The 27,339-nt window shown below is 39.1% G+C and overlaps 1 protein-coding gene and 1 long non-coding RNA gene across 4 annotated transcripts in view; one reads left to right on the top strand and one right to left on the bottom strand.

The window, feature by feature from the left end:
• Positions 1-654: 654 nt before the first annotated feature.
• Positions 655-7,338, bottom strand: LOC123938012. The gene is made up of 3 exons (XR_006817653.1): positions 7,307-7,338; positions 4,234-4,441; positions 655-728 (listed from the first exon to the last, which is right to left on the bottom strand). It is a non-coding gene; the product is annotated as an uncharacterized LOC123938012 (long non-coding RNA).
• A 2,020-nt stretch (positions 7,339-9,358) lies between these two features.
• The window catches only part of HMGCR (3-hydroxy-3-methylglutaryl-CoA reductase), a 32,950-nt gene continuing 14,969 nt past the window's right edge, over positions 9,359-27,339 (top strand). The window contains exons 1-14 of one of the 3 annotated variants that reach the window (XM_045999807.1): positions 9,359-9,441; positions 15,463-15,650; positions 16,088-16,199; positions 16,482-16,569; positions 17,500-17,584; positions 18,488-18,593; positions 21,617-21,723; positions 21,832-21,948; positions 22,457-22,617; positions 22,737-22,984; positions 23,390-23,568; positions 24,611-24,805; positions 25,810-25,968; positions 26,115-26,272. In XM_045999807.1, coding sequence (XP_045855763.1) covers positions 15,486-15,650; positions 16,088-16,199; positions 16,482-16,569; positions 17,500-17,584; positions 18,488-18,593; positions 21,617-21,723; positions 21,832-21,948; positions 22,457-22,617; positions 22,737-22,984; positions 23,390-23,568; positions 24,611-24,805; positions 25,810-25,968; positions 26,115-26,272 — 1,880 coding nt within the window. In that variant the 5' untranslated portion in view covers positions 9,359-9,441; positions 15,463-15,485. Of the gene's footprint in view, positions 9,442-9,561; positions 9,765-13,375; positions 13,395-15,462; positions 15,651-16,087; positions 16,200-16,481; positions 16,570-17,499; positions 17,585-18,487; positions 18,594-21,616; positions 21,724-21,831; positions 21,949-22,456; positions 22,618-22,736; positions 22,985-23,389; positions 23,569-24,610; positions 24,806-25,809; positions 25,969-26,114; positions 26,273-27,339 lie in introns of those variants that run through there. The other 2 variants (XM_045999806.1, XM_045999808.1) reach the window with 2 other exon arrangements.

Below are 27,339 nucleotides of genomic sequence, written 5' to 3'. Positions count from 1 at the left end.
AAGGGACACCCCTAGACTCTATAAACAGTTCTAGAGAATAGTACCCTTTGAAACCAAACAAAAAAAATGAATGTGACTCACTATTGGCAGAGGTGACTCCACCTATGAGAGAACTTATGAACGCGTGACTGAAGAGAACACAGTATTTTGTGTATAATAAAACCAGAATATAAACACTTGACAGAAGATAAAATTGTATCTACACCTCACACTACACACAGGAATAGACTCTAAAGGAAGTAGAGATCTTGATGTAAAGAATAAACCCAAATAAGCACTAAAAGAAAATGCAGATAAATTCCTTTTCTACTGGGGTGTGAAAAAAGGTTTTTTACCTATAATTCAAAATCCAGATGCAAGGAAAGAAAGATCTCATTAAAAAGTTTTTAAAGATCTTTTTGCATGGAAAAAAAAATCACCATAAGCCAAGTCAAAGGACACATGACCAACTGGAAGAAAGTATTTGCAGAACATATCACCAGTAATGGGTGAATACTGACAACAAGCACATCTCAAATCTAATAGCACAGAGTGGAGTGACACAGCTTTGAGCAATCCTGTAGACAAGCAAGAGCATAGTAGCCTTCACCACCTACCTCTCATTCATTTTAGGATTTAATAGTTGAATCTTAAAGGCAGAAAGATTGAACATACTTAACTATCTTTAGGTAGACTCTCCCAATATTCAAGGGTTTCACAGCTAGTGTGCATAAGAACTTCTGTCCAATCTGTGAAAACAAAACATGCACAATGTATTTTATGAAATATAAAGAGATTTCAAGAATTTTTGACTCTGACATTTTCCCACCCCACACTGTTAAAAAAAAAACAACAACCCGATATTTTACTGGAATTTCATTTTTACACTGATTTTAGAATCAACCCCCCACCCCACTCCACCCCACCCTGCCCCTGAGATAATATGACTCCTCTGTCTGGCAAAGATGAGATTTTAGATACCAGAAACATTGTAACTCCATCTGTGCATGAAAGCTCCATGATTTCTATTTAACTGCCCATCTGGTCTCTTTTCCTTTTTTTGAAATACTTACTGCAAGAAATGTTTGTTAATTTCATATGACTAGACAAGTTCCTGCTTAACAGTGTTTCTAAGAGTTAGAGTTTCCCTGTTAGAATCATCAACAAGTATATATTGATCCCTTTCCATTGGTAAGCTAGAGTACTTGCAAGCTTACAAATATTGACTGTTACCAGTTACTGGGGCCAGGTCAACTCAGAGGCCAAGGATAACCAGAGTGAGAAAATCAGACACCTTTAGAACATGATTGATGGATGGAATACTACTGCCTAGCCATGAGGAGGCAATCATAACAATTTCAGGGGGAACAGTTTCAGCCCATCTCCTAAAGTACCTTAGGGATGTACCCAATAGGAAAGTAAAAGAACAAGAAGACTGGTATGATTACTCATAACGCAATCCTCATAGCAAATGAGTTACTTGTGGTCACATCTCTTACCCATGCCACCTTCAGCTGCAAGTGTGGTCAAAAATTCCTGGCAGGCTGAAATCTTTTCTCTTCAAGTGCCTGCCATCAGGTCTTTCAGCTTTTTTGCCTCAGGGTTTTTCCACAGCCTCAGTAGCTCAGTCCTTGCACACACACACACACACACACACACACACACACACACAGAGCTGGAAGTGTGCTCCAGAAGGCATTTCTCAACCAAAGAGGGACTGGGGTTGGTGAATAAATGTTCCCACCTCGCCTAGCCGTCTTCAGAGGTTCCTTCTACAAGGCTCCTCAGAGGGTCCCCAGCAGGATTGAGCCCCACTTGCCCAAAATGGTAACTAGCTGGATATTGGCCCTTCCTTCTTCCCTTCTACACTTTGCATTCTTATTCTGACTTTCCAGGGTTATCCCCCAAAGAAGTCATTGCACCCCAGATTTTGATTCAGTCTTTACCTTTGGGGAATCCAAACCAAGACAGTCCTACTACCTTCCTGTGGTAAAGGAGGAACAAGATCCACTAAAGAGGCAGGTTCAAGTTTTAGACTCTGCTGGGCCTGCTGGAGAAGAGTGGACCAGATGGTAGTGGCTTGGTTGGGAGGAAAAGAGTGGAGAGGAACGCCTCACTGTACCTGAGGCCTGTCAGAATCAGGATGCTTTCCTTCTCTGTACCACACTGTACTTCTCTCTTTTTCTTTTCATTGCCTTGAGAAGGCCACCTAAAGACAGAGACCAGTCAAACAACTCTACTCTCACTTTATTCCCTATTAAACATAATGTCACACAATGGTCAGGTATTGCCATCAGTGTTTTGAGCTCTTTGCCGAAACTAGAATCATCTGGTAGTCCAAACAGTCCTAGATTCCAAAAGAAAGATGTTTCTCTTGGTGAGGAGTAGGGCAGAGACATAAGGGTTCGTCCACGGCCTAGGGCCAAGCACCTAGAATTTCTAGAACAACTCTGTCAATAAAGGGCCATGGAAGGAGAGGGGTTGTCCTGCCTGCTTTCATTACCTTTCTGAGGACAAAATTATTAGCCCATGGTGACATCAATTATAATTTTTTAAAAGATTTTATTTTTTTATTTGACAGAGAGAGAGAGAGAGACAGTGAGAGAGAGAACACAAGCAGGGAGTGGGAGAGGGAGAAGCAGGCTACCCACTGAGCAGGGAGTCCGATGTGGGACTTGATTCCAGAACCCTGGGATCATGAGCTGAGCAGAAGGCAGACACTTAACTACAGAGCCACCCAGGTGCCCCTCAGTTATAATTTTCTTAACTTTTCTGGGTGAATATGGGTCAGATTTCTTCCTACATTATTTATAGTGACATATATTTCAGAAGAACAAGAAAGAGGTAGATCTGAAAGAGCACTGAGCAGAATATTTGCACATGTTTTATGTTTTCCTTTGGGGAAGATGAGAAGCCTACCTTTCTGAAAGAAGCACAGAGACCTTGGCAGTACCTTTCCTGAGAACAGTGGATAGTTTGCTAATCCTATTCACTTTCTATGAGAAGGGAAAAATTAGCTTCAGACATGGTCGGACCCAGCTAGTGCAAAATGGAAGGATAAAACTCAGATTTTAGGGATGAGCCAAGACTGATTTATCGGTGTTTACTCCGAAGGAATGGCCTTTGGAAGCACCATTAACTGTAGCTTTAGTTTAGTCCAGCTGAGACATATATGGAAAGAGCTGGAAACCTCCTCAGGGAGGCAAGATTCACAGGCAGAAGAAACTTCAGAGTGGGAACCTATTGTTGTATAGAGTTAAAACCACATGGAGAACATGCTAGGTATTTAAAATAGACAGGAAAAAGCAGTGAGTCTGTATAATGAGAAAATCAAGACAATAAAACTGTTTAGAAAGTTGCTGTTGTTAATTCATTCATTCAGTGTTATAGGTGCTGAAGACAGAGCAATGGATAGGATGCCCAATATTTTTTTCTAAAAAGAGCCTATTTTGCTAGTTTGTCAGATTTCTTCTTTACACTGGACCATTTGTAACAGTGCACATTTTTGGGGATTTAGCTAAAAGTCAAGTCTAGGTGTTAATGAGAGTTCCATTGACATTTTAAGCTCATGTTTATAAAATAACATGTCTTTGATCTTAGGTTTATGTTCTTTCCTGTGCCCCTATACTCTTGATAGTAAAATTGTTTCCTGTTTCTGAGTTAATTAGTTAGCAACTGTATTCAGTCCTCAATGTGTGCTCACCCTGTATAAGGACAACAAGAAGACGGAGAAGTGGGAGCCTTTCTTTAGGGTTGAGCTGGGCACATTGCTGCTAAAAATAAAGATTATATTCCCAGCTCCCTTGTTGCTAGACATGGCCTTGCACTCCTGATCACTGAGGTAAAAACCGTGAAAAGGGAGTGGACTCCACTAGAAAGGGCCCCTTTTTCCTTTCTTGCTTTTATTCTGCTCCTTCCAGAGAGTTGAAATGAAGGTATGAAGGCCAGAGTTCCATCTGCCATCTTGAACCTCAAAGTGACCATGAGGATGCAAGACATGCTAGGGATGGTGGAGCAGATAGAAGGGTCCTTGGAAGCATCGGCTGCCCTACTATTCTTATACTACTTGTCTCCAGTTTCCTTTACCCAAGAAAGAAAAATGCTTATCTGGTTTAAGCCACTTTTAGTTTAGGTTCTCTGCTACTTGTAACCAAATTTATTGCAACTTGTGGCAGATATAGTTAGGGTCCCATACACTGCTTGGACCACTTTTACCTATGAGTGACAGTAATTTTGTATTAAAATATTACTTACTGTGTGCAGCCCTGGGCAATTGCTCTTCAGCTTCTCTTTCAATGGGGTTGCTCAGGAAAGCTGAGGAGGGCCTCCTTGGGTCTTTATCCTTTGTTTTGTTTCACACTTGCCTGGTGTGATCTTATCTACCTCCTTCCAAGCTCTTCCTTTCTCCCCTCCACTGTCAATAATTCTCTTCTGCTGTGTGTCAACTGGGAGCCATTCAAAGCTGGAAGGGGAAGATGGCATTGGGAAGATGAAGGTCAACAGAAGGACGATATGGGGACACAATAAGAGAGCTGGCTACAGCCTGTGTTATAAATAGTGCACTTCCTTCTTAACAACTGAGACTAGGACCATGTTTGTTACCAAGGGAGAAAAAATAGTGCTCATATTTGGTCAAAATTCACTCTTCCCTTTTTCCTTTCCCCTCCTTTCTTGGTCTTTCATCGACTCCTTTGTGAACCAGTCACCTCAGCTAAGATCCCTAAGAATCTCAGAGATAGAAGACGCTCACTCCTGATTATAGATAGACTGTTTCTACATTGCATGAGCATTCTTTTTTCCTAAGGCGAGTAAATTCCTTTAAAAGAAAAACTAATTATTCCAAAGCACATACCTACTTCCAACTGGTTCTACAAAGCTGGGGAGAGGCCTAAAGAGGGGGATGGGGAACTGTGAGGAAGAAAACAAACAAAAACACAGACAGTGAAAGCTGTTTCAGTGGGCAGAAGACACCTTGAGTCGTGTGCACCCTTTCCGGTGGAGACCTTCTCTCCTAACTTTATAAGAGAGGCTCTAGCTGCTGATTGCAGTTCTAGGAAGTTTTAGGAACAAACAAGAAGCAGTTTCCCTACTAAACTAAAGCAGCAGCAGAAGAGGAGTATTTGAGAATTTTAGCTCCTATGGGATGTCCCCTTGGGTGACAGTAGAAACTTGGGATTTTCTCCCAACCTGTTCATGACTTCCCCCACCTTTTAAATCTCTCATATTCCACAGTACTTTAAGTTTTCTGCTTAATTAAACTTTGTGCTCCTTCCATCTTACCATCCCTAGTATTCTCACAATCTTGGCCCTATTAGCTCGATAGCCTTTTCACTTCCTTCCCTTGTTCAGGATATATGACATCCAAACTCCATACCTTATCCCTTTTCTCAGTGGACCCTCTGCAGATCTCACTCAGAGCACTGACTATGTTGTCTGGAAGGGTTCTGTTTGTATCTGCTTTCTTTTCTTTTCTTCTTCTCCTTACCTTTCATTTCTTTTTCTTTCATTTTTTCTCTTTCCTTTTCTTAAGATTTATCCATTCATTTGAGAGAGAGAGAGAGAGAGAGAGAACCAAAGGGGGAGGGGGAAAGGCAGAGGCAGAGGGAGAGAGAGAATCCCAAGCAGACTCCCTGTGGAGCACGGATCCCAATGAGCCTGATCCCATAACCCCGAGAGTCAGATGCTCAACTGACTGAGCCACCCAGGTGCCCCATGCTTTCTTGGATGCCTAGCCTTTCGCCTAGCATAGAGTAGACCCTCAGTGACTATTTCCTGACCTTGGGCAGAGAGGCAATCAATCAAAGTATCTGCCAAAATCTAAATGACCAATTATCACTTACAACGCACTAGTTAAAAAATTATCCCTTTAAAAAAAAAAAAAAAAGGAAAGTTCTGTAAGACAGAAAGAAAACTGCTTAAGGTTGGAAGATACAAATTTGAACACAGCTTGGAACTGTGAATGAGAAATAAATAAATACATAATATACACATACATATATAGATTACAACACTCTGCTGATATTATGAAAGGTCTTTTGCAATGGAGTGTTAGAAGCTTAAACAAGCACATGTGTCATACAGTGCAATACATGTTACGTTAATGCAAAAGAGAGTCCATTGCATTGGGGAGGATGTGTGCTATGGTGAGTGCTATGAAGTGTGTAAACCTGGTGATTCACAGACCTCTACCCCTGGGAATAAAAATACAATATATGTTTATAAAAAAATAAGAAATAAATACAAAATTAAAAAAAAAAAAGAGAGTCCATTGGAGGTGTTTAGAGCATGTATTTGGGAATCAGATTTCAAAGTTCATTTCCCAGCTTTGCCACTTCCAGGCTGTGTGAACTTAGGTCAGTTAGTTTTTCTGTTTCTGTAGCTTCATCATTTGTAAAATGCAGATTCTCCATGCCCTCCTTATATAAGTTTTATGAGAATTAATATAAGTAATATTAATAATAATTAAAATAGGGGCGCCTGGGTGGCTCAGTGGGCTAAAGCCTCTGCCTTTGGCTCAGGGCATGATCCCAGGGTCCTGGGATCGAGCCCCGCATCGGGCTCTCTGCTCAGCAGGGAGCCTGCTTCTCCTTCTCTCTCTCTGCCTACTTGTGATCTCTGCCTGTCAAATAAACAAATAAAATCTTTAAAAAAAATAATAATAATTAAAATAAAGCACTTAAGAAAGTGGCTGAGACACAGTCACTTAAGTATTTATTATTATTCTTATTTTTTTGTTGTTATAATTCCCTGTCTTAAAGCGTGACAGCATGAGCATGACCATAAAAAGAGGGAAAAATGAAGTTTTACATATAAATGCTTAACGTAATGTGGATTAAGATGGCAATATGGGCTATCCATTACTTTAAAGGGGGGTCTTAAAATTATACTTTTATAAACTCCTTGCTCTGCAAGTAAACCCACAATAAGACACATAGATTCCCTTGGCCCCACCCCCCTCATTCCCCTTCCATCTTACGTCCATGCCAAATTTTGTGATTTATCGTTAAGTACAAATTACTAGTTAAGTGCAATAAAGATTCTTTTGAAATACATTTTGGGACCCATAGAATTATTTTAAGTACATAGAACCAGAATTAAACTTTCTTTATTGCTTGCTTTTGAACTCATATATTCACTGGAATTCTCAATTAAGCAGAATCTGGGAATGAAAGTTTCCAAATCTTGGGCTAGAGTCTCTTGTGGAAACACCTTCATAATCTTTATTTGGATTTATATTAGTATGCATTTGTGTAAATGATAACTTCTAATTCTGTAATATCTGGGGACATTAAAAGTGAGACAAAATTTCTGGGCTGTCAGTACTTACAGAATTTTCTTCCTTCGTTCCTTCATTCCTTCCTTCCCTCCTTCTCTTCTTCTCCCCCTCTCCTCCTACTGCTTCTTCTCTTTCTTCCTCTTCCACTTCTTCCACTTTTTCTTATTCTTCTCTCCTTCTCCTTCCTCTTCCTTTTGGTAAGATTCAGAATATTACTGTCATTGGTTAGTTCACCACAATCTTCTTTACTAAAAACTGTTTCCTTCCACTATAATTAATTAAACAAATATTTAATGACCGTTTATTCTGTGAAGGGATGTAAGGTTCATAAAGGCAGTTTCCATCATGTTTGTCAATGCCAACCATGGTGCATTGCATATAAGGGGCGACCCAAAAATATTAGGCAAAAAGAGGTGAATAAAGTTCCTATACTAAAGCAGTGAAATATAGAAGAGTCAGCATAAGCTTTAGATGTGGGCTCAAAAACCAGTTTTCCTAATTATTATCAAGTAATCTATAGCAAGTTGCTTAACTTTTTTAGGTAAGTGGACATAACATCTGTTTTATGAGGATTATGAAAATTTAGCAAGATGGTAGTTTACTAAAACTCCTACTGAGTGTATATAATACGTTCCAGGGACCGTGTTTCAAAATATAGGACTTTAAAAATTCAGTGGATTATAATTCCTGTTCTTTTTAAAATTTTTTTTATTTTTGAGAGAGAGAGAGAGAGAGAGAACAAGCAGGGGGAGCGGCAGGAGGAGAGGGAGAAACAGGCTCCCAGCTGAGCAGGGGCTCTATCCCAGGACCCCCAAGACCATGATCTGCACCAAAGGCAGATGCCTAACCAAATGAATTGCCCAGGCTTCCCTATAATTCCTGTTCTTAAGAAATTTCCACATAATAATAAAAGACAAGTCACAGAATATTATGGAAATATGAGTGTTCAAAGGAGGGAGGAATGACATGTGTTTGAAGGAATCAAGAAAGGAGGTGGCATATGAAATGGTCCTTAAAGGATAGTTAGAATTTAAACAATTAAAATGGATAGGCATATCCAGACTAAACAAGGAGAACATTAGCAGAGAGGTAAAAAGGTACTGAGTGTGACTGAAGAAAAGGCCTGTTAGTCTTGGCTGAAATGTAGGGTTGATATAGGTAAGTAATGAGAGATACACAAGAAATGTGGGGTGGGGACATATTGGTGGTGTCAGGTTCTTTAATCCAGTAGACAAGGAGCAATTCCAGGGGGCAGGCCTCTGGAACAATCAGATCCTAAGGTGGAAGTGCCTACGAGGGAAGAGACCTGATAGGAGGGGCTATTGCACTATTTCGTCTAAGAGTTAATAAAGGCCTGCAGCGAGGGGAGGGCAGAGAAATGAAGACACAGGAGAGGCGCATGTCAGAGTCGAGGGGAGGACAGAGAGAACGCAGAAGATACAGGAGAGGCACATTTCAGAATCGGCTGTGTGTGACTAGCGCTCCACACAGAAGCACTGTGCTGAGGGGCCCCAGTGACTGGACCTATCTGTACGGATGGGTAAGTCTCAGGAAGGTGTCGTTTTAGATTTTGAATATGGGTCAGCTTTGAGATTTGGGTTACACCTCGCTGCCACCTTCACTTTTTTCAGGTTCACCTCTTCTCTCCATCTCTCTCTCTCCATTAAGTAACTGGGCTTTCCTCCCCCAACCTGACCCTGCGTTTATCATTACCCTACAATCCGGCTTCCCACTGGTGCTTCCCAAAGTATTCTCGCAGCCAGGATGGTCACAGGTCAGGTCCTGGCCTGTAGGACACTCCACCCGCCTGATCCCCTATCGTCTTCGCCAGAGCAGCTTCCATGCTGGCGCCCCCATGGCCCTTGGACCAATAGGCAGGCCCTAGTTCTGGGACTCGCCTGGCTATTGGTTGGCCGAGCCATGGTGAGAGATGGTGCGGTGCCCGTTCTCCGCAGCAGGGAGAGCTGTGGGAGGTTGTTAAGGCGACCGTTCGTGACGTAGCCCCGTGAGGCCGAGTCGCACCCAGCTGATTGGCTAGACGATCGGACGATCCTCTCTCATTGGTCGTAGGTTCAGCCGCACCGAGTGTGCGTAGGTCGGAGGTTCCTTCCGCTTCGCGTCTTCGTTGACTGGAGACGGGCGGAGCGCCGGCGCCCGGGTTCGGTGTCCTCTAGTGAGATCCGGAGGTGAGGCGGTCGGTGGCAAAGGAGGCGGCCGGGGGCAGAGGGAACGGGGCAGTGGTGGGTGGGAGCGGGATTAGGGCCGGGTTGATGGTGGTTCTCGAGCTTCTCCTCCTGGGAAGGGGCAGCCTGCCCCTCTTGCGGACCTGGCGGGAGCTGCAGTGGCGGCTTTGCGGGTGTGGCGGCCGGGTCTCGCGGAGACTCCAAGGAGAGACGTCCTGAGGCGCGGCCATCCGAGTGGCGGCCTGCACCAATGCTGGGGGAGCCCGGCGGCCAGCCTGGGCCCGAAGGGTGGGCGGCGGGCCGGCTTCTTGGCAGCGGTCGTCACGGTAGGTGGGCCGGCGAGGGTAGCCGCGGTCGCCCTCCAAGTCCCAAGTAGTCCGTGTAGGCTGGCAGTCGCGATCATCGGGTGGAAAGGGTGCCAAATAGCCTGACCTCAGAAGCCCCTCGATTCGAGAAATGCTGGGGGTGCGTGTGTGTGATGTGCTGGGCCCGCAGCTCGCGGAGAGGCGGTGAGAAGGTCTATCAGGTGTAATGTTCACGCCCAGGCCCTGCTGTTCGTTAGCACTTTTCTTTAAAGTGATGGGGAAGATTTCCATAAATGCTGCTGACTAACTCAGAGCCATGAAGAAGAACCGTGGATCTGCAGAGAAGTGTCGGGTTATTTCTAGGAAAGACGAGTTGAGAGGATGCGGAGCGCAATGTAGGGACTTGTCCAAGGACTTAAAAAGTATTCTTCTACTACTACCACTGTTCCCCTTTTTCTTTTTTTCTAAGGGGCTTTAGTCTCTTTAGTGCTGATGTAATTGAGTTCAAACCTTGTAGATTTTCCGGAACTATTTGGTTTAGGTTAGGAAAGACGTACCTTGGAGGTTCAAATACAGACCAGTCGGTTTCTGCCGTAGGAGAAGGCAGATGTACTCCATCTTAAATGATCGTCTGAAATACTTCATAGCTTGGTTGAGGGCATGCTGCCTTAGGGTTGGTCCTGAAAAGTCATTGGAAGCATTTGTTTCTGGGCTGTACTAAATAATCATGCATGATTTCAGTATCTTAATGCAGAGAATGTATTTTTTGCCCCTGAATATATTTTACTGTCCATGCAATGAAAGACATTTTCTGATTTAGAGGTAATGTAGCAAAGGCCTGGCGTGTACAATGGGATCGACTGGTTTTTGAGGGCCTGCTTTGTTGTGTCTTTCCAGGATTTGTGATAAACTTGGTAGTAAGGACAAATGGCATTTAGTAACATGAAGGTTAAAAAAGTGTACTAAGATTAATCATTAATATATGAGGCTCATGTGTAGCACGAGTCTTCAGGATGAAGTGTGTAATGCGCTCGATTGTGCTCATTTTATTCTTATATGATCTACTTTCTAAACCATGGACGGACAACTACATGTTTATCAATATCTGTTTGGGTTGACCCATATGAAATTGCAGGTATTTAAAAATTTGACTTTATTTTTTAACCTACAAAAGTAGCAGTTTCATACAGTTCCACTTAATACCTGTCCTTGTCAAAGAACTTCGGTGCTCTAGCTTAATAAGTGACTAAAGAGAGATGTGACTTACAAGCGTGTACTAGAATGGGGGGTGGAATCCCGGTTTCCTGACTTCCAGTGCAAGATTTTTCCCCCCCTAGGATACTAGGTTGAGCAACAGAATGCTAGATCCTGTTGGAACTAAGGATGATTCAATATAAGATGTGATTCTTGTCTTCAAAGAGTCAAAATATACACAGCAATTAATTTGAGAGCTGTGTAAAGTAGTGTATAATCATATGCTAGGATGTATAGTGCAGGAGGAGTGCAGGGTGGGAGGAAATAGAGTTGGATGCAAAAGCATCCTTTTCTGCAATTGGTTATGGTAGGTGGTTTCTATAATATCTTGGATAGGAGTTTGAGGAGTCCCTTGAGTTTAAATCATCTTTTGAAGAAAATGTTTGTGGCATATTTCATTGTGCATAAGCAAGGCATACACTGCCTATTTAGCTTGATTTTTTTTTTTTTTTTTAAGTAAAGTGTTTTTAATGCAGCCTGGCCTAAATAGTGTCCATTGAATTTGCATGAGCTGTCCTATAGCCTGCTAATGCCACTTGTAACTGCTGATGAGGGTGGAAGACTGGATTCTTTGGCATTTAAGTACTTTGCATAATCACAGGGAAATGGGCAGGGTGCTCATGAGAAATGAGATGGTGTACAATTATGGTTACTTTTGACACACCTTGAACGTTTTTTTACCGAGTTTGTATTTCCAAACAGGTGAGCTTCTCTGTGTTCGGGGTTGGTTCACAGAATCATGTGTAATTTTTTCCTGAATGTTGCAAAGATGAGTTTATATTTAGGAAAGAAATGTCCCAGAATTGACAATGCTACCATGAAATCTTTTAAAGGGACCACATAATGTGTCTAATAGGTAATTATGGGTTGATGATGCTAAATCAATTTTTTATCAAATTGGGGTGCCTTCTTGCTAGCAGCTCAGATTCTAATTGAACTAACTTTTTAATAATGAAGAATACATCGACTTAATAGGGAATAACCTAAGTTGAGAGGTTTTGTTTGTTTGTTTGTTTGAACTAACTTTTTAATAATGAAGAATACATCGACTTAATAGGGAATAACCTAAGTTGAGAGGTTTTGTTTGTTTGTTTGTTTGGTTTTGGTGGGGAGAAATCATTTTGGCCTAGTGTTGACATGAATTTTTGGTTGATTCATTTTCTGGAACATTGATGCTAGTTGATCCTTTAGACCAGTGTGTAGAGTTTTGTTTTTGTTTTTGAATATAAGAAGGATGTTATGTGATAGAAAACTGTCCTGAAAATCTAGGCTCTTATGAGGCTTTTAGTTATAATGAAGGAGGATTCAAATCTAAGATATGATTAATACTCTCCAAAGCTTTAAGTCCCAAGTCCTTGCTCATCTAATAGAAACTATTTTTGTTATTGTCCATTTTTGAAAACAGTGTATAGACTGTAACCTCTCTTCCCTACCCCATTTCCCTTTAATATATTCCCTGAATGCTCTACATTCAGCCTTAACCGAGGGTAGGCAGTGGTGGTGTGCTAGCAGGTGGGCAGTTATATTTTATATCTTCTGGGCTAAAAGTCATTTTTAGGCCATTTCAAGATGGGTGAATAAAGTACATGCTCCTGTAGTTTATGAGTTTGTTTTTGATTAATCAGGTATTTGTTGAGCAGCTGCTGTGTATGGGTGCAAGGTTCTGGAGGATAAAATGAGGAACAAGACTCAGGGAGGAAGGTTGAAAAAGCATGAATAAACACAGGCAGATGCATGCCACATTTGTAGAACTTAGTGACTGCCAGCCTTTTTTTTTTTTTTTTATGCTACAGTGGTTTTTTTTTTTTATTTATTTATTTATTTTCAGCGTAACAGTACTCATTGTTTTTGCACCACACCCAGTGCTCCATGCAATACGTGCCCTCTCTATTACCCTCCACCTGGTTCCCCAACCTCCCACCCTCCACCCCTTCAAAACCCTCAGGTTGTTTTTCAGAGTCCATAGTCTCTCATGGTTCATCTCCCCTTCCAGTTTCCCTCAACTTCCTTCTCTCCATTAACTCATGTTCTCCATGTTCTTTGTTATGCTCCACAAATAAGTGAAACCATATACTTGACTCTCTCTGCTTGACTTATTTCGCTCAGCGTAATCTCTTCCAGTCCCGTCCATGTTGCTACAAAAGTTGGGTATTCATCCTTTCTGATGGAGGCATAATACTCCATCGTGTATATGGACCACATCTTCCTCATCCATTCGTCCGTTGAAGGGCATCTTGGTTCTTTCCACAGTTTGGCGACCATGGCCGTTGCTGCTATAAACATTGGGGGTACAGATGGCTCTTCTTTTCACTACATCTGTATCTTTGGGGTAAATACCCAGCAGTGCAATTGCAGGGTCAAAAGAAGACTGCCAGCCTTTTAAAATTGAGACCCACAGTAAGTAATACATGTTATGTTGGAACTATACACACACACACACACACACACACACACACACAGAGTTTCATGAAACATCAGGTTTTAAGAAATAATACCTACCAAAAAAAAAAAAAAAAGAAATAATAACTACCTATACTATATTCTTACCTACAGCGATTTTTTCTATTTTATTTTATTAAACCCTGTTTGTTCTTACTCACAAAATTGATTTCATGTTGAATTGATCCAATGAAAGGTGTAACCTGCAGTGGGAAAGCCAGCTGTCCATTCGGGGCCTGGTGTAATTAAAATAGGGAGAACATCCTGTGACATGATGGGGGATGATGTTCTGGAATTGCTTCGGTTCCTAAAAGCTACTCTTATTTTCTTTCCTTAGCCTTTTAGATAGAGTAATTAACTTTCTTTTTCTTCATTTGTTGCTTTTTAATTTTCTGTCTTCAATAAATGAGTCATTTTCTTAGTATTACCACAAACACGAGATTCATTTGAATTCTTGCTAGTGTGTCAATCAGTAGTCTTACTTTTTTTTTTTTTTTTTTTTTAACCTATAATGTATTATTTCTTTCAGGAGTATAGGTCTGTGGACACTCAATATTTATATTATCATGGTAATATACAAACTGATGATGCATACAAAATAAAAATTCTTACTTTTAGTTGCTTATTTTAAAAGATAAAGCTATTGAGGAGGACACTCAACAAATAGATGGTGTTGCCTTTTGCGTAACCAGAATCATCAGTCTTACACAATTCACAGCACTCATCAAAGCACATACCCTCCTCAATGTCCATCACCTAGCCACCCTATCCCTCTCTCCCCCCTCACCTCCAGCAACCCTCCAATTGTGAATTAAGAATCTCTTACGGTTTGTCTCCCTCTCAGGTTTCATCTTGTTTCATTTTTCCCTCCCTCCCCCTATGATCCTCTCTCTTGTTTCTCAAATTCTTTATATCAGTGAGATCATATGATAATTGTCTTTCTCTGATTGACTTATTTCAGTAGCCTCACTTTTTAAATCTTAATTTGAAATAGATTTTTTGGGGCAGTTAAATATGCTTTATTATGAGCATTAATTTTAGTTTAAGAAGGCTTACAAGTTCCTATACTAGAGACCAGTGACTATATCAGATTTTTTTAAAAATGAGAATATAAAAATTATTGTAATTTAGCCAACAGACATGGGGAGGTTTAGTCATGGTAGTCGTTAGATCAAAATTACCTGTATGTTCTCCAGGGTGGCTCATTTTGTTAAGCATCTGACGCTTGATTTCACCTCAGGTGGTGAACCTCAGGGTCATGAGATTGAGCCCTGTGTCAGACTCCATGCTCAGTGGGGGATCTGCTTGGGATTCTTTTTAAAGATTAAATTAAAAAATTACCTATATGTTCTGTTGGGAATTTTTGAATATCATAGACATCTACTTTGGCCAGCCATCCTCTTCTTCCAGTACTGTTGTGGCATTTTATTAGCTGTAAAATTTGGAAAAGACTTTTTACTCTGGTGACAGTAAGAGTAGGAAGTTTCATTAAACATCATTTTGCTAGTAACATGCCATAAGCTGCCTTTGAGGAGGACACTCAACAAATAGATGGTATTTGCCTTTTGTGTGACCAGAATGTGGAGAATGTAGAGGGTGCTTATGGGCATTTTATGCCAGGGTAATTAGAAAGCAAATGTGAATAGTTGTTTCTCACTTATTTTTTTTAATTTTCTGCTTTATTGTTCTCCTTTGCTCAGGTAATATCCTGGGCTGAGATATTTATTTGGTTTCATCATAAATGCTTGAATTCATACAACTTGTAAGAAATAGCTAGTTTTAAGTTGGTTGCTATTGACTAATAGAGGATTCAAGTTTTGTGAGTAAGAAAGTAATATTAGAATCCTCTTATTTTGATTTTATAATTATTTTACAGAACTAATAGGGAACACTGTCAAATAGTATTATTCATATATATAAGACACTGTGCCTACAAAAGCAGGGTTTACAGTGCAAAATCTTAAAATCTTTTCCTAAAAATACAGTGATCTGTGTACTAAGTGTTCACACTTGATATTCCTTTTAGGATCCAAGAATTCTGTAGCTACAATGTTGTCAAGGCTTTTCCGAATGCACGGCCTTTTTGTGGCCTCCCATCCCTGGGAAGTCATAGTGGGGACAGTGACACTGACCATCTGTATGATGTCCATGAACATGTTTACTGGTAACGATAAGATCTGTGGTTGGAATTACGAGTGTCCAAAATTTGAAGAGGTTTGTGAAATTTATTTGATATTGTCTAAATTTCATTTTCAGTTTCTGAAGAGCATTTCCTCTTAGTGACCATATAATCAAAAAAGTTGCAAGTAAAATCTTAGTATTCATGAACTTACTCAAATTTCTATTTTCTTATATAGTTTGGAAATAACTTTTTTCCTTGTCTGCATAAAATGAGTATAATTGACTTTACTAGAGAAAATAGTAGCTTTAAAAGTGACTAACAAAAATGATTGGCTTTAAACAGTGGATTGTTTAAAAATTGGATTTGATTTTTGATTTGCATGTTTAATATTTTTATTTGACTTGTGCCTCTATTTATATTATCATGGTAATATACAAACTGATGATGCATACAAAATAAAAATTCTTACTTTTAGTTGCTTATTTTAAAAGGTAAAGCTATTGAGATTTTTTTCTATCTCTTCCAATAGGATGTGTTAAGCAGTGACATTATAATTCTGACAATAACACGATGCATAGCAATCCTGTATATTTACTTCCAGTTCCAGAATTTACGTCAACTTGGATCAAAATATATTTTGGGTAATCGTTTTATACATTTAACTTACTTGTGCTATCAAATTATTGATTTGTTATGGAAATACATAATTTTGTTTGTTCACATCATGTATATGGAAATGGGTATGTTGCTTAAAGTACACTGCACACATTTAGTGGTTTTGCTATTGAGAGTAAGCATTCTGATATTTGAGATCTTAATAATCTGGAGAAAATAATATTTCTTTCAGAATATTGTATGGGACTGTATGTTACTATTTTTGTAATAAAGGGTAATTTTTTTCTGTTTGAATTTTGTCAATTTAGGTATTGCTGGCCTCTTCACAATTTTCTCAAGTTTTGTATTCAGTACAGTTGTCATTCATTTCTTAGATAAAGAATTGACAGGCTTGAAGTAAGTATTTAAAACATAAATACACTTTTTTCCAAAATAAGGAGAGTTGTTAATTATTCTTCTTCTTAATAACTTCTTCTCCAAGTTATAAAGTATTCTAATATATACATTTAAAAAGTTTATAGGAAATATGGGGAAAATTTTCATGCTGTCATTTAGCTAATGTTAATATCTGTTAACATTTTGGTATATGCTTTCCTAGGGTTTTTTACAGTTAAAAATTCTGAGATCATATAAATTCTTTATGCCTTTATAATATTTTGATGTGTGATAATAGTTCATCAACATCTTTGCATGTCCTTAATGCTAAATTAAATTACTTATATTGGTTGTCTAGTATTCCCCTGTGTGGATATATTATAGTTCATTTACTTAATCCTCTAGGATTGGATTGTTAGGTTATTTAATTTCCTCTATTAATAGCACTGTGATGAATGTCTCTGTGGCTTACCTTGTGTTCATATTCATTCTTAGGATATATTCCTAGGAGTGAGATAGTGCCTGTGTACGTTTTGGGGGCTTTTGAGTGCTATTATTGCCAACTGTCTCTCCAGAAAGCTTGTTCAGTTTAATCCTTCCACAAATAGTGATGTTAAAAAATTATATCTATTTCACTTTTTTCCCCATGTTAATTCAAGGATAAATTTTTTACTTAGGATGGTATTTTGCTATAAAATCATCAAAAAAGTATTTCTGTATAAATACACTTACATTTTTAACATTATAAATATTTTGAGCAGTGCATATGTTTAGCTTTGAGAATGTCAAAAGGGAGTGAGTATAAGGTGTATCTTCGGGCTGTAAAAAGGTATACATACTAAAGAATCATAAAGTGTATGAGGCGGTTGTTTTATTGTGGAAAGCATTTTTAAGCCATATTTTTTCCTGTTAAATATACCTGATCATCTTGATTTTTTTTTTTTTTCCCAGTGAAGCTTTGCCCTTTTTCCTACTTTTGATTGACCTTTCTAGAGCAAGTGCTCTAGCAAAGTTTGCCCTCAGTTCCAACTCACAGGTAAGTATTACGTTAAGGCATGAATGTTACTAGTATTACTTTCTTTCAGTTTATTTACATTAATAAGAAGTATTAATAGTTTCTTCATAGTTAAAGAATCAGGAATTGCCCACAGCTTTAAGTTTAATTGTCAAGTCTTAAGACTGGTCTTTCTAGGTGCCCCAGGAACTGTCCCATTTACCTAACAACTTAATTCCACAGGTTCTGGAATTTGGACTTCTTCCCCATTTTCCTATTTAAAGGTTTTAGAAATTAAGGAAGTAAGACTTTTGGATAAGTAAGAGTGTCTACCTACTGAAACCTATCAGAGAGCAGGACAGGATATAATGGAAGATAGTTTCCGGGTAGATTTATTTCTAAAACTTTAGCATTAACCCTAGCATTATTTTCCATCTAAAGTTTTATCTTGGTGTTCAATAGTCACTTTAAATAAATTAACATTTTTAATAATCTCACGTCAGAATACCTGAATATAAAATAACGTGTAATTCTGCCTTGATTATGTATTTGATGAGTATCCCGACCACTTGAGTATGTTGACAAAAATAGGTTTTATGTTTCATAGTATTAACAAGGTCTCAAAAAAATTGCAACTAAGAACTGTAAGTGATAGCCAAATATAAAACGTTATAGTATTTCATTATGTAGTATTTAAATGGCAGGATTCATGCATCACCTCAGAGGAATCTTGCCAAGTAACATCTCACTCAGTGGAAAGGGAAAGCAACGGTACATGACCTTTTTCTTAATTCTTTGCATCTGGAATGCCTGTTAGTATTGCATTGTCTCTTTTACTGTTGATCTAGCAAACTAGATTTTAGTAGAGGCCCTGGCGTACTCTCCAACGTTTTTGAAAGTTGTTTAGTACCTTACCGACATTGATATGTTTGGTCTGTGTTTTAGGATGAAGTGCGGGAAAACATTGCTCGTGGAATGGCAATTTTAGGTCCCACGTTCACCCTTGATGCTCTTGTAGAATGTCTGGTGATTGGAGTTGGTACCATGTCAGGTTTGTAAGCAGTTTTTAATATATTTTAAAATAAGTTTGTAGATGAAGGGTAAAAAAGAACATCTTCGATTGCATTGGTTATTTTTAAATTCTGACTTTAAAAGTGTGACATTACTCTTAAAAGATTTTAATTGAATGAGTATGTGGGTTTATCTGACCTTATGTCTGTCTGCTTTAGTGAAAACTTAGTAATACGTTACCGATTTTTTTTCACTAATGCCATGCCACCTTCTCTTTCTATGTTCCACTCTTTTGAGAGTTTTTAGTGTTTGTTTGTTTTTTTAACTAACATTGTATTCCAAGTTTTTTCTGGAAAGCCCCTTCCAGCTCCAGCTTTTGCCCAGGCTAAATTAGTGACTTTGTTCCTTGTGTTTTAATTGTCATGTAGGAGACGGTGAAGAGTCAGAAATGGGCCAGATCTAAATTAGGTCCACCTAATAGGCTGGTTGGGAACATTTAATCAGACGGTATGCAGTACATCTTAGTGAGTACCTAGTATTAGTCTCAACACATGTTTCTTAATCCTTAATTGGATAGTAGAGAGTTAGATCTTAAATATCAAACAGAGGACTCCATTATATAGGACAAAAATTGTGGCCTGGCATGGAAATTTGCCAGAATGAGTATATCATGCTGTTGTTAAGGTCTCCTAATAATTAAGATTAGACTTTATGGCTTTCTTAGGGAGTCTACCTTTTGTAACTATAGTTCTAGTCTATTCCTTGGGAGGCCTGAGTGGCTTAGTCTCTTCAGTGTCTTCCTTCAGCTCAGGTCATGATCCTAGCATTCTGGGATCAAGTCTGGCTTCTCCCTCTGCATGCCACTGCCCCTGCTTGTATGCTCTCTTGCTCTCTCTGACAAATAAATAAAATATTTTTTTAAAAAAATGAACATTCCTTAAAATCTACTTTTTTTTTAAAAGATTTTATTTATTTATTTGACAGAGAGAGATCACAAGTAGATAGAGAGGCAGGCAGAGAGAGAGAGGGAAGCAGGCCCCTGCTGAGCAGAGAGCCCAATGCGGAACTTGATCCCAGGACCCTGAGATCACGACCCGAGCCGAAGGCAGCGGCTTAACCCACTGAGCCACCGGGTGCCCATTAAAATCTACTTTTTTTTTTTTTTTTAAGATTTTATTTATTTATTTGACAGAGAGAGATCACAAGTAGATAAAGAGGCAGGCAGAGAGAGAGAGGGAAGCAGGTTCCCCACTGAGCTGAGAGCCCGATGCGGAGCTCGATCCCAGGACCCTGAGATCATGACCTGAGCCAAAGGCAGAGGCTTTAACCCACTGAGCCACCCAGGCGCCCCCCCTTAAAATCTACTTTTGAGATATAGTTTTGAGTTTTGACAAAGATATAGTTATTAAGTTACTGCCACAATCAAGAAAAATGTTTTTGATTGGGTGAAAACATACCTGTGTGATTTTATTCAAATAAGAGAGTATATAGGAAGGTGAAGAAGATTAGCCAAGAGCTGGTAGTACGCCATGAAACCAAGGATTATTCATTTGAAACCGATGTGAAGAGTAGGATGATGGATTTTGGCGTTCTGGGTCAGAGAAGCAGACAAAGGACATGATGAGATTTATAGTTGGAAAAGCCAGTTGGGGGACATGGATACAGCTATACAGAAATGCTATAATTAGGGATTTGGCTTAGGGTAGAAAAAGGACAGATTTAACACCTGTTAAAGAAGAACTAACCCTTTGGAAAACCACTAAAAAAGAAAAAAGCCTTAACTTCTTAGAAATACATAGATTGGTGCTGTCTCTCTGTGTAGTAGCAGAGTGGCCCAGAGAGACTGTTCTGGGATGGAGTGAGGAAGAATGCCTGCAGAGCATATGGCAGCAACAGTAGTCCTGTTGTGCGGAGGGAAACAGCTGATAAGTAGGTTGTAAAAGCATTGGTCAGGTATTGTTTCTGTGGTCTCAGGTTTGAAAAGATTACATTTGGCTACTATCTAAAGTACAGGTTGTTCATAATGCTTTTGTTATTATAGTTGTATATTGAATGTCCACCTTTGAGAGTAATTGCTCTAGATTTTTTTTGAAGTATACTTGACACAGTGCTATAGAATTTGAAGAAAAATACAATGTATGTTTTTATTTTATTATTATATCAAATGATCTATAATAATTCAAAAATAAAATATACTGTTGAGTTTCTTGTATTCTAGTTAGCAGTTTTGTAAGAGGAGGGAATAACTTTTTATTTACATTTCAAAACATTTTTATATTTAATATGAGTGTCATCAGAAATTCATTTTATATTCACGTTTATTTGTAATGTTGAAGGAATAGGATTTAGTAATCAGAGATATCTTTTTCAGTTCTAAAATTCTGTTACCTTCTATTTGAGAAGATTACCAAGTGTTAACCTTTAACATTTTGTAGTGGAATGTTTGTTAGTTTTGGATCTCGAATTGCCTTTGCACATTATTTAATTTCTCAAACAGATCAATGAAATTAACCAAAATTATAAGAACATAAATAGATTCAGTAGAAGTTCTGTTGAGATCAGAGTCCAGTAGTACACGTGAAGTCTTTATTATGGTAGTGTATCAGGAATGGCATAGCTGGTAGTAAGTTTTACTTTAATAAAAAGTCTTTGGTCCACAGGTGAATTGCTTTTCTGGTAAAGAGTGGAATTGGGTCCTAACTGTTGAGGTTTGCACATTAGTGTAGCCTGGCCTTGTTGTTCTTATTTCAAAACAGAGTAGTACCATTTCCTAAAAGGGGATTATCAGATGTGTATTTAAGTGCAGTAACTGTGCCTGGCATTGTGATAGATTTGAGACATGGGAGAAGACAAGTTCTCCTTCCTTGAGGGAACTGTCCCTGCTGTGCTCTAAGGTTTGGCATTATCTCAGAGTTCCTCTTTCCTCTTCCAGTAAATAGTAAAGAGCTTAAGCTACTAATATTTTCTTGTATTCATCTGCTTAAAGGAAAAGTCCCTGTGATGTATGCTCTATCAAAAATACATGTACTTTAGTAATTATACATTTAATTTTTCTCTAACCAGGGGTGCGTCAACTTGAAATTATGTGCTGCTTCGGCTGCATGTCAGTTCTTGCCAACTATTTTGTGTTCATGACTTTCTTCCCAGCTTGCGTTTCCTTGGTTTTAGAGGTAAGAGCAGTTCTTACTTATGGTGTTAGAAGGAGTAATGTTTCTCATCACGTCCATTCACATAAATAAAATCATTACCTTCTGATGTAACACTGGTTTTCTTTGTAGCTTTCTCGGGAAAGCCGCGAGGGTCGTCCAATTTGGCAGCTGAGCCATTTTGCTCGAGTTTTAGAAGAGGAAGAAAATAAACCAAATCCCGTTACTCAGAGAGTTAAGATGATTATGGTAATTACATAGTTTTCTTGTCCTTTTAGTATCTTTAGTTCAGTGTCATATTCTGCTTTTTGACTTTTTTCTCTTCTTCCTGTTACCTTTCTACAATTGTTGTATAATTACTCCTTTCACTGGTTTACTATATTTACTAATTTACTATATTTAATTAATAAGTAAACTGTATAATTTACTATAATTACATCTTTCACTGATGTTCCTCTTTCTTTCTTTTTTTCTTGTTTCTCATTTCTTTGAGGCTCTTCATCTCTCTCCCCTAAACAGATTTTTCAAGTTCCTCCACTTCACCTCTCTTTGAGAACCTGTTCTTTACTCTTTGAAAACCTGTTGTTTTGCATGTTTTCAGTAGTTCAGTGGGTCACTGCTTTAGTCACAGTGGGCTTTCTTTTCATACTGAGGGGAGACCATGGGAGATAGTATCTGGTTATCCAGATGATAAGGATGAGAAGTTGAGGTGCCATTGATATGCAGAGAATACATAATTTATAACATTTTATTTCAGTCTCTAGGCTTGGTTCTTGTTCACGCCCATAGTCGCTGGATAGCTGATCCTTCTCCTCAAAACAGTACGGCAGAAAATTCTAAGGTTTCTTTAGGATTGGATGAAAATGTGTCCAAGAGAATTGAACCAAGTGTTTCCCTCTGGCAGTTTTATCTCTCTAAGTAAGTTACCTGAGACCTACTTTATTGTGTATTAATCATAGCACTCTGTATTACTAAAAGTTAGTTTATGCCTTTTTTGTTCCTGAGTAATAACATTTAATTTGCTTTCCTTTATTTAGAATGATCAGCATGGATATTGAACAAGTTATTACCCTAAGTTTAGCTCTCCTTCTGGCTGTCAAGTACATCTTCTTTGAACAAGCTGAGACAGAATCTACACTCTCATTAAAAAACCCTATCACATCTCCTGTAGTGACTCCCAAAAAAGTCCCAGATGATTGTTGCAGACGTGAACCTATACTGGTCAGAAATAACCAGAAAGTCCATACAGCTGAGGAGGAGATGAAAATAAACAGAGAAAGAAAAGGTGATTTCTTGTTCTCTTTATTTTCTATTCTTCCACTACTGATTTGTCAAGTTGAGTTCATTTTAAAACTTATGTTCAGGGGCGCCTGGGTGGCTCAGTGGGTTAAGCCGCTGCCTTCGGCTCAGGTCATGATATCAGGGTCCTGGGATCGAGTCCCACATCGGGCTCTCTGCTCAGCGGGGAGCCTGCTTCCCTCTCTCTCTTTCTCTGCCTGCCTCTCTATCTACTTGTGATCTCTCTCTGTCAAATAAATAAATAAAATCTTTAAAAAAAAAAAAAAAAAACAACTTATGTTCACATCCTTCCCACCGTCTCCTGGGACTGGGCTTGGGGTCTCCAGGGTGTGGTGGAGGGAAAGAAAACTTACGTTCACAGTTTTGAGATTTCTTTTGTTCTCTTGAACAGTCGAGGTCATAAAACCCTTAGTGGCAGAAACTGACACTCCAAACAGAGCTACGTTTGTGGTTGGTAACTCCTCCTTACTCGATACTTCGCTGGAACTAGAGACAAAGGAACCTGAAATTGAACTCCCCGTGGAGCCTCGACCTAATGAAGAATGTCTACAGATACTTGGGAATGCAGAGGTGAGGAAAATAAAATTAACTTAAGTTTTGTATCTTAAGAAAAGGAGCCTTTTTTTTTTTTTTTTTTTTTTAATTAGAGGAAGGAAGGAAGGAAGTTATGGTCCCAAGTACCTACTAAGTTTTGGGCACTGTGTTCTGTGGTTTACAGGTAGTGGCCTTATTTATTTATTCCTTGCAACCTTGTGAGATTGTTGGAATTATCTCCATTTTTCAGATAGGAAAGAGAAAGCTGGGGCTCCAGGAGACTTAAGTATTTCCCAAAGTAATACATTTAGGAAATGGAAAAGCTGGTATCCATAATTCAAGATTTCCTGACTCAAGGCCAATGCTCTTTGTACTTTATTAGTGTTTGACAGAGAGATAAGCCACTACTCTATTCTCTTGAATCTTAGGGCCTAGAAAAGGTTGAACTCAAAAATAAACTTCAAAGACTGAAGGAAGTTTTTTTTCCTTTGTTTTTGATTTGTTTTGATAGTAAGCTTGATGCTCAAGAGGAAGTTTGTTTTCCTTTCTGACATGTGAATGGGTGTTCTGCCTGCACAACCATATGAGTCCATTCATGCTTTAGTGTGAATATTGTGTTCCATCTCTGTCTGTTTAATCTGATTCATTCTTAATTTATGTGCACGAGTGAGAGTAACATCAGATTTGTTTTTCTTTCACTTTCCCTCGTTCCTATTAACATGTGTACTGATATTTGAACTGTCTTTTTATATACAGGGTTAATGAAATTTAGAGGGTGGGCATCAGAATCTTAATTATGAATTTTTTTTCTATAAATTTCACTTTTAAAATTTGGTGTTTTGGTTTTACATTTGTTCAGTGTCATTTTTATAAAGAATTTGCTTTCATTTTGATATTCTTATTTCCACTCACATAATCTCCCTTAGAACTCTAAAGTTCTTTGGGTTCTCCTCTTCTGAGAGCATTGTTGTATTAAATGCCTTATTTGTTATAAAGAATATGAAATGAACTTCTTCAAGTTTTTTGTCATCCCTATCCCACCAATCCCTCCCATTTTTTTTTTTTTTTATTTCTTTAGAAAGGTGCAAAATTCCTTAGCGATGCTGAGATCATCCAATTAGTCAATGCTAACCATATCCCAGCTTACAAATTGGAAACTCTGATGGAAACTCATGAACGAGGTGTATCCATTCGCCGACAGTTACTTTCCCGAAAACTTCCAGAGCCTTCTTCTCTCCAGTATCTACCATACAGGGACTATAATTACTCCTTGGTATGTTGTTTTCTTGGTTTGGGAAAGTTTGCTTTAAAGTTTTATTCTTGTAGTTTTATTCTTCAGCTTTTTAGTGTTTTTCTTGACTAGTCTTTTATATGTACATAGCATTTTAAAACAATTTTTTAAAAATGCTTTTACTGTAATTTCGTATTCTGCTTATGATTATATGTCCTAAAAATTAAAAATATTTTTCCTGTTGTTTATAGTCATTACTTAGTGATTTTAGTACTTTCAAATACTTTTTTTTTTAAGCAGTTATTTATTTATTTATTTATTTATTTGTCAGAGAGAGAGAGAGCAAGAGAGTGAGAAAGCATATAAGCAGGGGGAGCAGCAGGCAGAGGGAGAAACAGGCTCTCTGCTGAGCAAAGAGCCTGATGCAGAAGTTGATCCCAGGACCCTGGGACTGTGACTTGAGTCAAAGATAGATCCTTAACCAACTGAACCACCCAGGCACCCCTATAAAGATGTATTTGACAGAGAGAGAGAGAGAGAGAATGCGAGGAAGCATGAAGGGGCAAGGGGCAGAGGGAGAGGGAGAAGCAGACTCTCCAATGAGCGGAGAGCCTGTGGGGCTCAGTCCTAGGACCCTGGGATCATGACCCAAGCCGAATGTAGATGCTTAACCGACCAAACCACCCAGGCGTCCTAATACTTTTTAAATACTTCTAGAGAGTATATGAAAGGGGCGGCTTGGGTGGCTTGGTTGGGTGTCCCAACTCATGGTTTCGGCTCAGGTGGTAATCTCAGCGTCATGAGTCAAGCCCTGTGCTGGCCTCCTAGCTGAGCAGGGACTCTGCTTGAAATTCTCTCACCCCCTGGCCCTCCCTAGCTCATGTGTGCCCTCCACCCAAATAAATAAAATCTTTAAAAAAAAAAAAATAAGTAGAAGATTTTGTTGACAAATACACTAAAGGTTTAAGTTGGAAGAAAATTATTAATGACAAGGGCTGTGTATTTGCGATACAGATTTTCACTTGCTGCCTGACTTTACCTTGTAGGTGATGGGAGCCTGTTGTGAGAATGTTATTGGATATATGCCCATCCCTGTTGGAGTGGCAGGACCTCTGTGCTTGGATGGAAAGGAATTTCAGGTTCCAATGGCAACAACAGAAGGGTGCCTTGTGGCCAGTACTAATAGAGGCTGCAGAGCAATAGGTGTAAGTTGCCATTTATATATTTGCCTATTTTAAGATGGGCCCTGAGGCCAGGCGAGGAGAATAGATTTGGGGACGATTAGGGTACCTTTTGCGACAGGCAGAAGTGTTTGCAGGATTAACATATGCTTTTGTAATCCTCTGTGTAGCTTGGTGGAGGTGCCAGCAGTCGAATCCTCGCGGATGGGATGACGCGAGGCCCCGTGGTGCGTCTTCCCCGTGCTTGTGACTCTGCGGAAGTGAAGGCCTGGCTTGAGACACCTGAAGGATTCACAGTGATAAAGGAGGCTTTTGATAGCACCAGCAGGTATGGGGAGGTTTATATGCATTTATATTATTTCAGAGCCACTGTCAACTTCTGTGATCGCTAAATGTAACTGTTAACATACTGCCTGCTTCAGGTGATGCAACTAACATTAACTCGAAGTCCATTTAGTCAAAATGAGTAATATTTATGCTTGGTTTGGGGGATGTGGGTGGGGGCATAATGTTGATCCAAATGAATACCTCCATAGGAGTAAATAGAAAAAAACAGCGTGTGCTAGTAAGTTTGTGTGTTGGTTTTACAAGACTCACTTTGATTAGACTGTTACTTTGTCCTAGAAGAGTGTTGACTTAGAATTGCCCTAGGGAGGAATGGCCTGAAGAAAAGATTTTCTAAGCAGGGTAAAATATTTGTATAATAGTAGGTTTACTTTGAATCCGGAAAATTAAAACTATAAAGAAGGGGTGCCTGGTGGCTCAGTGGGTTAAAGCCTCTGCCTTCAGCTCAGGTCATGATCCCAGGGTCCTGGGATCAAGCCCCACATCAGGCTCTCTGCTCAGCAGGGAGTCTGCTTCCTCCTCTCTCTCTGCCTGCTTCTCTGCCTACTTCTGATCTCTGTCTGTCAAATAAATAAATAAAATATTTTAAAAAAAATCTATAAAGAAGCATAATCAGTACAAAAAATAGCCCCATTTTATTTTTTTAGAGAGACAGTGTGTATATGTGTGGGGGGTGGGTCAGAGTGAGAAGGAGAGAGCCCCACGGAGCCCAGCATGGGGCTCCCTCCCTTGGCCCTGAGATCATGACCCAAATTGAAATCAAGGGATGGACACTTCACTGACTGAGCTACCCAGGTGCCCCATCGATAGCTCCATTTTAGTTTGTTTATTTATTTTTTTTGGACTTTTAAAGTCTGTCTGTGATGATGATGTCTATAGCAGCCCTCTCTTGTGGCATGTAAGAATGAGATGGTTGAATTAGTGGTCTAACAGAACATTTAGTTAAAGAAGAAAATACATTTAATAAGTAATTTCCATGAGCGTTCTCTTATGTGTAAAATAAATCAACTGAACTAGAATTTTTTCTTTTAAGAATTTATTTATTTATTT

This window comes from Meles meles, chromosome 3 (genome assembly GCF_922984935.1).
Source record: "Meles meles chromosome 3, mMelMel3.1 paternal haplotype, whole genome shotgun sequence".
Classification (NCBI taxonomy): Eukaryota; Metazoa; Chordata; class Mammalia; order Carnivora; family Mustelidae; genus Meles; species Meles meles.
The sequence above is the reverse complement of the archived record's forward strand: the minus strand, read 5'-3'. Positions and strand labels throughout refer to the sequence as shown.